General features: G+C 37.6%; 1 protein-coding gene across 1 annotated transcript; it reads right to left on the bottom strand.

The window, feature by feature from the left end:
* Positions 1 to 379: 379 nt before the first annotated feature.
* LOC125825134 (thioredoxin-like protein Clot) lies at positions 380 to 12,123 on the bottom strand. The gene is made up of 2 exons (XM_049504471.1): positions 11,895 to 12,123; positions 380 to 893 (listed from the first exon to the last, which is right to left on the bottom strand). Exons 1-2 carry the CDS (start codon positions 12,037 to 12,039, stop codon positions 640 to 642), a joined length of 399 nt encoding a protein of 132 aa, XP_049360428.1. The 5' UTR covers positions 12,040 to 12,123; the 3' UTR covers positions 380 to 639.
* Between the last annotated feature and the right edge of the window lie 754 nt (positions 12,124 to 12,877).

Genomic DNA, 12,877 nt, shown 5'->3' with positions numbered 1-12,877 from the left:
CCCTCTGTTTTGGGGTGGAATAAGGGTGCTGGAGATGGAAAAGATGGGTGGTGATGTAGTGATTATCAGCAGGACGGGTGGAGATGTCATTCGCCATTCCCCGTGCAGTGCCAATGAGTTCAAGTTACGGGAAGAGTCTTTTATGAAAAAATATGTTCCAATACTCAAAACGACCTAACAGCTCGTTACAAATCCTTCTTTTCAAAGTTAAATAGGAGGACTAGGGAAGTGAAAAGAGAAATGATATTGAACCCACAGCGGAAGACTGATCACTCTCAATTATTATGTGGCTGACTATACTATAAGCTTGGTGAAAGCTGGGAGTTCAGCACAACCTTTGCAAAATTTAACAGTGAAACACGCCATCAGTTTAGACATGTCAAACACAATGCAATAATTTCCATTTTAGCAACACATCAAACATGCTATTGATGTATAATTTAGTACACTAAGCATGGCAGGAGAAATGGAAGCAACACATGTGTGTAACAAGAATCACTAGTTTTTTCCGCTACCACTAGCACTGAGGCATCATATTCACGGCCTTTTAAAATGAGGTTCATTCAGGCCAATGAGGCTCGACATATTTTATTAAGACACTCTCTTAATATAAAGCATCCCCTTGAAGTAATGGGACACTTAACTCCCATTCAGAAGGGAACCAATTTTGTGATCAAGGTGTGCTTCATGGTCTTCAAGTCGACCTTTGATTGCATCATTTTCCCATCGGATTAAGGTTGGAACCCCTTTGAGGTTGAACCTCCCATCTACTCGCCATGGGTGCTGTGGAGTCCTCCAAGTAGGTCTGTCCCCGACATAAGCCCTCAGAAGTGCTATATCATCAGATGATGCTTCCAGTTTCTTGTATATCACAGGTTCAGCTCTTACACAATCTAATACAAACAGAAAAACAATGTCATATAAAATCACATACTTACACAAATTGTAAAGATTGAGCTATCGCTTGATTCATTCACCAGCAGTGAAAACTGCATGCAGGTCCAACATAATACAATATCTAAATATCAATCGAAACAATTTGCACAAAAGCCTTCCCTCCCCCAAGACAACACGATTGACTTGATGCTAAGCAAATGTATGCAATAAAATGCCACAACACTGGCAAATGCAAAGCTGATTTAGTGCTAAGTTAGACTGATCTAGAAGAACAACTTCAGATCTCCATTAGGAGGGGCCTAGAACAACTTAGAAAAAGCAAGCACTCCATGTTTAAGATTCAATTTGTTAAAATGGTATAACATTCAAGCCTCAAACCAGAAATAATAGCACAATCATGCTTGTGCTCCTGTTTACTTGTTTACTTAACTAATAACTGCTACATGTTCAAAATGAAACAATTAATTAAAAAATATTTTTGAAGATAATTTTTTGAGAAATTTAACATTTTATAGACAAAATACACCAATAGTGTATTCTAGTAGTAGCTACATCTGGAGTTTACAGTAAGCAAAACCAAAGAAATCTACCACCTATATCCCTCCTAAACTATCTAGAAACTGAGTAATATCCTCCACCTTTTTGGGGAGTACATAGTTACACCACAAAAAAAAGGTTATAAACAATTCAACTTTAGACTTTGGATAGGGATACTCTTGTTTTCAAAACATCTTTGGTTCCTTTCCCTCCATATTGTCCACCAGATGCAAACAGGGACAATCTTCCATCTCTCTTTGTGGCCGGACATATTTCCTTCTCTATTCCAGCATGTTAGAGCTTCGGAGGTATGCCTTGGCATGGACCAATTGATACCCCTTAAGTTAAAAAACACCTGCCACAGTTTCTCTGTCACTCTACAATGGATGAAGAGATGCTTTGTTGTCTCTATTTCTCTTTCACAAAAAAAACATCTGGAACATAATTGTCTTCCCCTTTTCATTAGATTGTCCTGAGTTAGTACTGCTTGTCTGGCTACTAACCAGGTGAAACAAGCCACCTTGTGAGGTACTTTAACTTTCCATATCATCTTCCAAGGCCATGGTAAGAGCATTGCAGCTAGCCTATCAAGGTGGATTTACTGTGAATTTCCCATTATTGGCCCTCAACCAGTGTAGATTATCTTCATTAGGTTGAAAGTTGATGGCCTGCTCCAGAGTATTGTAGAAATCTGTTAGGCTATCAATCTCCCAGTCATTCAACATTCTCCTGAAAGAGAGGTTCCATCCTTGGTTGTCCCTGACATCTGCTATTGTTGCCTCCTTCTGTTGGTTCAATTTATAGATCACCGGGTACAACTATTTTAAGGGATATTGACCAACCCACACATCATTCCAGAATGATGTCCTCCTTCCATTTCCTATTACAATTCTTGAGTTTCCCCACATTTTAGGCCACTGATTCCTGTTTGTTCTCCATAGACCTACCCCATAAGGGCTTCTAACTTGTTTAGTGATCCATAAGCCTTCCATTGTGTATCTGGAAACTATAGCATTGTGAGAAATATAGGAAAATAATATTATTGATTTTTTGTTGTCTACATTATTACATTGAGACCCTATTTATAGATACTATAATACAATCCTTTACCAAGTAGGATACTATTTAGTATTCCTATTTCTATTTCTATTCCTATTCTAATAGGATTGTATAAACCTACTCCTATTCTAATAGGATTGTATAAACCTATTCTTATTCTAATAGGATTGTATAAACTTATTCCTATTCTAACACTCCCCCTCAAGCTAGTGCATACAATTCGTGTACCTAGCTTGTTACAAATGTAATTAACACGAGGACTGATGAGGGGCTTGGTGAGATATCTGCAAGTTGATCACTCGACCTCACAAAATTGACAATCAATCTCAATGTGCTTGGTCTTATCATGAATTACTGAATTTGATGCATAATGCCAATAAAACAAAGTGATAAAATTATAGTGTTGGAACTTCCCAAACCAAGCTTGCAAAGACTGTTTCAGACCATAGAGTGACTTATGTAATCAACATACAAGGCTACCAAACTCCCCTGAGCAACAAAATTAGGTGGTTGCTCCATATAGACTTCTTCACAATGCAACGGTTGTTGCAAGTGCTCAAAATCTAGTATAAAGTATATGGATTATGTTGGAATCAATAGACGAGTTCATATTAGACAAGAAAGTCACCGAAAAGTTGGTTGGAACATGCTCATATGCCGAAGTATTAGATTATTGGTTAAAAGTGGTCACAATCTAAGAAATAAAATTATATGGGTAGGGTCAGAATGATGGCAAGACCCAACTGGAAAATAAAATTTACATAGGAAAGGTCGGATTGACGACACGATCGTATTGAAAAAGAGAAATAATATGGGTAGGATTGGAATGATGGCACAACCCTACACAAATCAGATCTGAGGGGTCACCGGAAAGACGAATGGAACTACACAAATCAAATCTGAGGAGCCACCGAAAAGACGCACAGTGCTATGCAACTCAGTTATGAGAAAGTAGTTCGGAAAAATCCACGATACTACACAAATTAAATATGAAAAGTAGTCCGGAGAGATGCACGGTGCTACGCAAATAAGATATGCAAAAAAGGTAGTCACCGGAAGGATGGCTAGCTACTACACAAATTAAATATGAAAAAGTAATCACCAGAATGATTGCACGATGCTACACAAATTAGTTATAAGAAAGTAGTCACGTGAAAGATACATGGTGACCCAACTTTTGCTAACATAATCATTGGTCAGACGGGCAGCATATATGGGTGCCACCCGCCGGCAGCGGAAGCTCTTTGATTTTCTACCAAGATCGTAGAGGCTCTGATACCATGTGAGAAATATAGGAAAATAATATTATTGAATTATTGTCGTCTACATTATTACATTGAGACCCTATTTATAGATACTATAATACAATCCTTTACCAAGTAGGATACTATTTAGTATTCCTATTTCTATTTCTATTCCTTTTCCTATTCTAATAAGATTGTATAAACCTATTCTTATTCTAATAGGATTGTATAAACTTATTCCTATTCTAACAAGCATCTTCCCACAAACCTTGTTCCCCTCAGACAAACCTCCATAGCCACTTCAATAAGAGACTTTAATTCTGTACTTTGAGGTTCTTTATGCCCATGCCCCCTTCCTTTTTACTGTTGGTCACAACTTCCCATTTCACCAAATGATGCTTCTTTTCCCCCTCTCCATTTCCTTGCCATAAAAAATTCATTCGGATGGAGTCTAGCTTCTCTAAGACATTCCCTGGCAGAGGAAATAAAGACATCATATAAGTTGGCATAGCATCAAGCACACTATTAATTAGTATCAATCTTCCACCCAAAGAAGGTATTGACTTCTCCAATTTACCAACTTTTTTTCACACTTTTCCACCATTGCATTCCATATGTTCCTTGACTTACTCATTGCCCTAAGAGGCATCCCTAGGTAGGTAGTAGGCAGTTCTCCTACTTTACCTCCTAGAATATCAGCCCGACTGTTAATGTCTGGAACTTCATTCACTGGGTAGATAAAACTTCTGCCCCAGTTTATGTGCAATCCAAACAGCTTCAAACAAAACAAAGATGACCCTTAGATACTTCAGCTACTCTTTCTCTACCCCACAGAACACTAAGGTGTCATCAGCATATTGCAGATGGGAGATATTTAAGCCCAGAATGTCACTGTCATTCATCCCAAACCCCTTGATCCTGTTATTTGACTGTGTTGTTTTCAACATATCACTCAATCCACCCATAGCGAGTATAAACAAGAAAGGGGAAATGAGGTCCCCCTGCCGTAGTCCTCTTTCAGAATGGAAAAAGCCAGAGGGAGTACCATTAATTAATACTGAGAATTTTACTGTACTCACAGTGTTTTAACCAGTTTATCCATCTATTTTCGAAACCCATCCTCACAAGTGTATTCCACAGAAAGTTCCAATTGAGGTGATCATATGCCTTCTCTATGTCCAGCTTACATAGGACCCCAGGGACTTTATTTAAATCCCTCACATCCACACATTCATTAGCAATAAGTATGGCATTCATGATCTGCCTACCCTTAATGAAAGTCATTTGATGTTTTATCCACCAGCTTGGACATCACTTTCTTAAGTCTTTCTGTTAGTAGCTTGGAGATGATCTTATAGACACTGCTAATCAGGCTAATGAGCCTGAAATCCTTCAATTTTGTTGCACCCATTTTTTTGGGGATCAAAGCTATGAAAGTAGCATTAAAGCTTTTTCCAAAGTAGCCTTGACTATGGAAGTTCTAAATGGTTGCTGTCACATCCGTCTTCACCACCTCCCAACACTGCATGAAAAATGCCATAGTGAATCCATCTGGGCCAGGAGCCTTATCTCCTGCACAAGCAAACACACATTCTTTGATCTCTTGTTCTCCAAACTGACTTTGCAACATTACATTATCTTCTTCATTCAAAGTAGCTTGATCTTTGGGGCTGAACTGAGGTCTCCAGTGTTCATTCTCTTTGTAAAGGTTTTGGTAGAAATCTATGATCTCCTCCCTAATCATTGTTGGTTCTGATACATTAGCTCCATTGATCAGAAGACTATCAATGTTGTTGCATCTCTTGTGGCAGTTAGCTGTTCTATGGAAGAATTTTGTATTTTTTCCCCCTCTTTCAGCCATATAGCCCTGGATCTTTGCCTCCATGCCACTTCCTCCTTTTTTGCCACCTTCTCAAACTCTACTGTCAGAACAGCTCTCAGAAATGACTCATCATCAGACAAGCACCTATGAGCCTGGATCACATCTAAATCATAAAGCTGGTTTAAAATGTTCTGTTTCTGTAGACCTAGATTGCCTTGAACAATTCTGCTCCATTCTTTCAACTTGCAAGCTAGAATGTAGTCTGGTCTTCCCATAAAAATTTCAAAATCCCACCACCCCTTAATTCTCTCATTAAAATTCTCAGTTTGCAACCACCAATTTTCGAATTTAAAATAGGACAAAGACCTCTCCCAGTTTCCACATTCTAGTTGCAGAGGATTATGATCAGAAGTGACTCTAGGCATAATAGTTTGCTTGATTTTCCTGAAAGATACTTCCCATTCTTCTGAGAATAGGAACCTATCCAGTCTTGTTGCTGTATCGTAGTTGTCTCCTTTTCTCCATGTAAAACTGCCCCCTGTGAGAGGTGGATCTTCTAGTTCCATATCCTCAATAAAGTCTGAGAAATCCTCCATGGCTTTAGTGATTCTGATGCAATTCTTCTTCTCGAAAGGGAACCTTACAACATTAAAGTCCCCAACAATCACCCAAGGGCCATCAAATAGGCTCCTTACTGCTCCCAACTACCACCATACCTCTTCCCTTTCCTCTATGTTGTTTGGAGCATAAACGCCTGATAAGTGCCAGCTAAAATCCTATGTTTTGCCCAGGAATCTAGCAATAATGCAATAAGCCCCCACCTCACAAACTTCTCCCTCCCATATATTGTTGTCCCATAGAATGATAATGCCTCCTTTAGTCCCCCTGGCTTCCAACTGTGCGAATTTCACCCTCCTGTTGGCCCATAGCTCTTTGATTGTCTCCCTTATGTCACCTCTTAATTTGGATTCTTGAAAACACTATACATCTGCTCTCCATATATGTAACATGTTCTTAATCAATAGCCTCTTCCTAGGATCATTGAGGCCTCACATTCCATGACACTATGTTAACCTTCATTAAGATTATTCACGAAACATCCCCCTCTGCTTCTTGTTCCAAAACTAATGAAATTGCTGCTTGGTTCCAGATTTTTAAGCTCCTTTGGAATCTTCTCTTTTGGAGTCACTGGCACTATTGCACCTGGAGCCTCTCCTGTTACTTGTCTTTGGCCATCAATTTTCATGAATAGGTTCAAGGCTACCTCCTCACAACCTTGAAAGTGAACTCCAAATTCCTTACTTAATTTGATTATGTTCTGCAGGACCCAAATGGGGATCATGTTTTCGTGGTCCATTATGCCTTCGTCTTCTGCTGAATTTAGAGGTAGAATATCCTCTAATGTGTCGTTCCCCTCCTCCTTCTCTTTCAACTGTAAATAGCCCCCTGTGTGCATCTCCATATTTTCTTTGTTCTCCGTATGGATAATAGATATTGCATCATCATCAACTTGCTCTTCTGTCGCAACCCGATCATTGCATGCCTCAGCAAAGGTTCCTGGATTAAGTACTAATTCAGCCTCTAACACCCTTGGTGTTGTTATGTTTGCTTCAATCTCAATTTGGAATGGGTCTGAGATCTTTTTTGCCTTAGGCCCACTTGTTTTAAAATAACTTCTGCTAGAATGGGCCAGCGGGTCCAAGCCCAAATCTTGTTTGACCTTTATCGAAAAGTTAAATATGAGATAAAGGTCTAAGAAAGTAAAAGTGTGTATCTAGAGGAGAGGCCAATATATCATATTGATAATGTCAATACTACAGAGTAGAAGGCAATTGTAGGTTCAGACTTTCAGATGATAATCACGAAGTTCATCGGTAAACTTAGATGGATGCACACTACTTGATGTTGACAATGATACTAATTCCTTGAAACTGATTCAACCCTTAGTCCGACATTAAAACTCTGAATTAACCAAGTTCAGTTTTTTTTTAAGATCTTGCTTTATTTAATATAATTTGACTGAAATACCCTGGTGTTAGAGTCTCTTCAAATTGTTAATGGTCTATTGGAAGGGGAATAAAAGATGTTACATGAACAATGACCAGACTTTTAGAAACAAATTGAAAGTGTAAGAATGTTACATGAACTATAGGACCATAATTCTGCAACTGAACAAGAAAACTTAAAGACTCTTAGATAATAAAACAGGCAGCCAAATGCAGATAAGAAGAATCAGTCATGCTTCGAGGCAATAAGTTATTCTACTAAAAACAGGAAATTGCAGAACAAAAGGGTAGCTTGAATCTAATATCACCCATCACATTGTAAGCGGATGCAGAGGAAAGATACCTTATTAATTTAATAAATATACAAGTGCAAAATGTCAGAATTCCTAGATATAAAAATAGAGGCACCACCATTCTCAAAAAAGAGTTCATTCTTAAAATAATAAAAACGGAGGCACCAGACGAAGTAGACTATAGGCCAAAGAAGCAGATACAAGTGAAACACATTTAGAGTTATACCACTTCAATGAAAAGGAACAAAATGATGCAGGAATGACGGAACAATGGTATTCATATATTGACAATGCCTTCATCCCAAGGAAAACTTCATAAGTTCCAGCAGAAAATGAGAGACATTTCTCTGTCTGCCCCACATCACTGTTCCAGTGAAAAGTTCTGAAGAAGATTCAACGAAAGTCAGTAAGAAATAAAAGCTGACCATATGTCTTCCTCGACAAAAAGAGAGAGGTATGCTACATGTCTCTCCTTGTGGATCCAATAACGCCAAAAACAGCACTTGTTAGAGGAATGCTCTCTAATTGAATATCTTTTTTTATGACCGCGGTATCTGGGCCAGCTTTCGCACACCTTGACTAATTCCACGGGATACCTGCCACTTCCCACCAGCAACAGGTACCACCCACAAGCAACAGGTACCAAATAACTCTGTCCACCAAGGCTAGGACAAATTGGAAGAATCACCTAGTGTTTTTTGTCTCCATTGAGTTTTGAACTGCTCTGTAGCTGAATATCTCTAATAGTGCTTAATGTCAAAAGGTTCTATCTAACATCAAATAAACCAGAACGAAAAAAAAAAATCCTCTTCCTAAAGCAAATAGATGAACAGATGTTAGCTATTGTTATGAATGGGCCTGGACCAGTATTGGCAAAGTAGCCTAACACTTGATTAAGTGTCTATGCCTAGAATCCAGGTTGATAAATAGCGAACTGTGAGAGCAAAATAGGTTTATACGAATTATATTGCAATTTCACAAAGTCTGTTATCCCCTCATCCCCTTCTATGTTCTAGTATCTCATCTCCTTCCCTAGTATCCCTAGCTATTTTATTTTCACAACTTCAATTGTATTACTGTCATTAAAGTATTAGTTGATAACCAGCTACTGTAATTGAGTCAGTTCCTATCAATATAAATCGGGAGTTTGGTTGCTGCTACATTGTTGTTTGTTACGTTGGTTCTTTCATTGATTTGGACTCATGGATCTATACTCTTCTACCATTATCCATCATCACCTCAACATCATCCAGGATTTGCTAATGGTACAGATGGACAATAATGCCCGTATACTCAGACACCTCGATAACATAGAGACACTATCTGCCTCCTCCAAAACGAACCATGATGCTCCAGAGCACTCGGACGTGGTTGTGTCCTTGGACGATAAGTGTGAATCCAAGGAGGTCTCAGCACCTCTTGTTATTGCAGAATCAGGGTTTGATTTTGATTTGGATAAAGGCCTCTCCAGCCCTATGAGCAAGTCGGAGGAGGATAATTTAAGAAGCTATGCCTTCCTTTGATGGTGTAGAGCTGGGTATGTAGTTTAATATTGGACAGGTTCTATGGTCTTCCTTTGATGGTGTAGAGTTGGGTATGTCTTCCTTCCTACATGTGCTTATTGTTTATTGTAAAGGCCTTCAAGTTCAAGATGTTGCAGATGCTTCAAATGTATGCATACTCTCAAGGCATGATGCTATAGTAACCTATACGGACAATGTACCTACTGCGGTGTTCGATACAACCATATGTAGCAACATCCCAGTGCTTGATCTAGACGAACCATTAACAAACATCATTCTTGCTGGTTTCCTCCAAGAAATACTAGAAGCCAGACAACAATTTGGTTTATTTTAGATTGTAAACCATGGAATATCTAAGCTAATGGATAATGTGATGAATCTATTTGAGTTTTTATCATTCTTTTAATCATGTAAATATGTTTCATTCATAGCATGGCCGAATTGACCGTTTACACAAGGGGTATACCAACCGGTAAAGAATCTACTATACAAGGAACTTTCTGTTTACACCAAAAGAAAATAAGAGAGCCGAGACTTCTCCTCAACTGAGAGAAACTCGACTCTACACCTTCAAAAGCTCTTTTGTTTCTCTCTCCAACCTACCCAGATTAAAGCAAATGGAACAACATTCCAATCCCTTTGTCTTTTTCTCCTTCTCCCGCTCTTCCAACTTATCATCAAATCTTTCACAGATTTTGGCATTGCCCATGAAGTGCCAAACCACCTAAACATATCCCACCATGACCTCATGGTTGTCCCGCAATGTAGTAGAAGATGATTCGCGTCCTTGCGCACCTTGCACATGTAAAGCCAACTGATGCAAGCATCCTTCTGCTTTCTAAGATTTCTCGCTGTCAAAATTACCCCTCTAGTAGCTAGCCACGTGAGGACTTGGCATAAATAATGTGGTTGAGTCCCATCAGCATCACAAAAAACCAAGGTGTCATCCGCGACCAACAAGTGAGACACCGATATTGTCCCTACACCCCAACTGCCACATCAAAATATTTGCCAATGAGGAGATAAGCTTTTGTCCTATGTCTTCAAATAAGAGTTGTGACGTGTGTGGAAGTAGAATTTGGTATTACGCTAACAAAGAGAAGCCTCAAGCGGAGCACCATGTTGGTTGCAAATGGCATGGTGGTCAACCCTTACTGATTTCAAAAGTTGAAACCCACTACCATAATGTATTCATTCCTGTTCAAGCTTGATCATGAGATGCCATATCTCTTTCTTGTTTGTACTGATTGGGAAGATATCAAATGCTTGGATGAGTTTCACGTGCCACAAAAAGATAGTTTTCAGTTAACCTAGTTCATGCTTTTGTGGAGGCTCGCTGCAGGAATGCTTTCCTTGGCTCTCTCATTTAGCTTATTGCTAACTGCTCCAAGAAGAAGGCAATCAAAGTCATGTTAATATGCAGGGCTGGTTACAATGAAACTCAAGTTAACAAATCTGTTACCGTTCACTATAGGCCACAATGACCAAGGTTTTGATTGTTCCATAACAGGTGCACTAGCGCACACATTTTTTTCAAGTCATAAAGCATGTCTTGGTATTGAGATAATCAGTAGGGACCCCCTGAGCATCACTGTTCACTCGAACGTTGAGGACAAGGTTCTAATTGGGGATGGAGGTATTGTTATGAATGGGTCTTGATCAGTATTGGCAAAGCATCCCAACAACAGATTAAGTGGCAATGCCTGGAATTGGAGTTGATAAATAGCGAACTGTGAGAGCAATATAGGTTTATGCGAATTATATTGCAATTTTGCAAAGTCTGTTATCCCTTCATCCCCTTCTATCTTCCAGTATCTCATCTCCTTCTCTAATATCCCTAGCTATGTTATTTTCACTACTTCAATTATAATTCTGTCATTCAAGTATCAGTTTGATTACTAGCTATTGTAATTGAGTCAGTTTCTATCAATACAAATCTGGAATATGGTTGATGTTACATTGTTGTTTATTACAGCTACCCACAGCCGAATAAAACAGTAAAGACAAACTCAAACTAATTCTACAGTAGGCCCAACAACCATGATTAGAACATACAATACCACAAGCTGAGAAAGACGGTAGAGGTCATGGTAGACTATGATAATCATTAGACAGTACAACATATTTGGAAAACAACTATTTAGAATTCAGCCACTTGGCATTATATCAACAAAAAAAATAAGCCACTGGCAAAAATCCCACCAGAAAATTGATATACTGAAAATAATATCATCAAGATTAGGATTCCTAGCTCATATGACTCTTGAGTTGAAATTCATTAAGTAAATTATTGAAAAGTAACACAAACCCGAAACACACTAAAGGTTTAACACATGTGTATATCGCAAATAAAGTATTAACAAACCAAAAGACTTAAATAATAGTAATAACACCTCAAGAAATGTTTTACTTTGCAGAATTCATAATCAAATTTCTGTGAAACCAATTTCAGTTGCTCGTATCAAGAGCACCAACAAACGCAACAAAATCTGTCTAGGTAGTTTAAAAATTACCAGGGCACCAACTAAGGTTGGTAGAAGGGTCTATATCAGCCAGGAATAGGATGAAATTGGCTTTGTTTTTGGGCGACTCTGCTCTAAACTTTTCAAAAACTCCATCAAAAGTTGCTACGGTTGCGTCCAACACCTTCAACGGCATTCTTACTGCTACAATTCGATTTCAGTTACCCTACTTCTGCTACGCTTGAATTAGATATTTTCAACCCTCATCTATATATTACTAGATATGGAGCCCGTGCTAGCACGGGCCCAATATATGTTACTGTTTCTGTTTCAATTTATGTGGTACATATGAAATTTGAAGTTAATCAATTTTTTAGTATGTTTTTATATATTTTAAGTTGCTAATTATTTTTATTTAGAGTATATTTTACGTAAATATATTATAAATCACAATAATTAACAAGTTAATATAAAAAGAAACTTATAAAAAATTCATTGACTTTTGAAATTTCATTTGTATCACATAAATCAGGACAAAGCAAGTAATATATATGAAAATTACATAAAACGTACTATAACTCACAATAATTAGCAACTTAAAATATCAATATATCTATATTTCTCCCAATTTATGTGGTATAGATGAAATTTTGAAAGTTAATAAAAACTTTTTATATGTTTTCAAATATTTTAAGCTATTAATTATTATGATTTATAATACTTTTACATAAAAATTTTATTTATATAAAGTACAAAAGAACGAATTTAAAAAATGAAAACATAAATGTCAGCACGAGTCCAATCTATGTTAATTTCTATGTTTTAATTATTGTAATACCGGTTGAATTTGGAGAGCCAGCTAAATTTTTTTAAAGGATTTTTTTTATAAATTTTAAGTTGTTAATTATTATAATTTATAATATTTTATTTATTTTAAATCAATATATGCTTCTCTCTGTCTCAATTACATGACACATATGGAATTTGGAGAGTCAACTAAAATTTTAAAATATGTTAAGTTGTTAATTATTATA

This window comes from Solanum verrucosum, unplaced genomic scaffold, assembly GCF_900185275.1.
Source record: "Solanum verrucosum unplaced genomic scaffold, falcon-dt-bn FXZP01000206.1, whole genome shotgun sequence".
In the NCBI taxonomy this organism is placed as follows: domain Eukaryota; kingdom Viridiplantae; phylum Streptophyta; class Magnoliopsida; order Solanales; family Solanaceae; genus Solanum; species Solanum verrucosum.
This window is presented reverse-complemented; position numbering and strand designations above follow the sequence as displayed.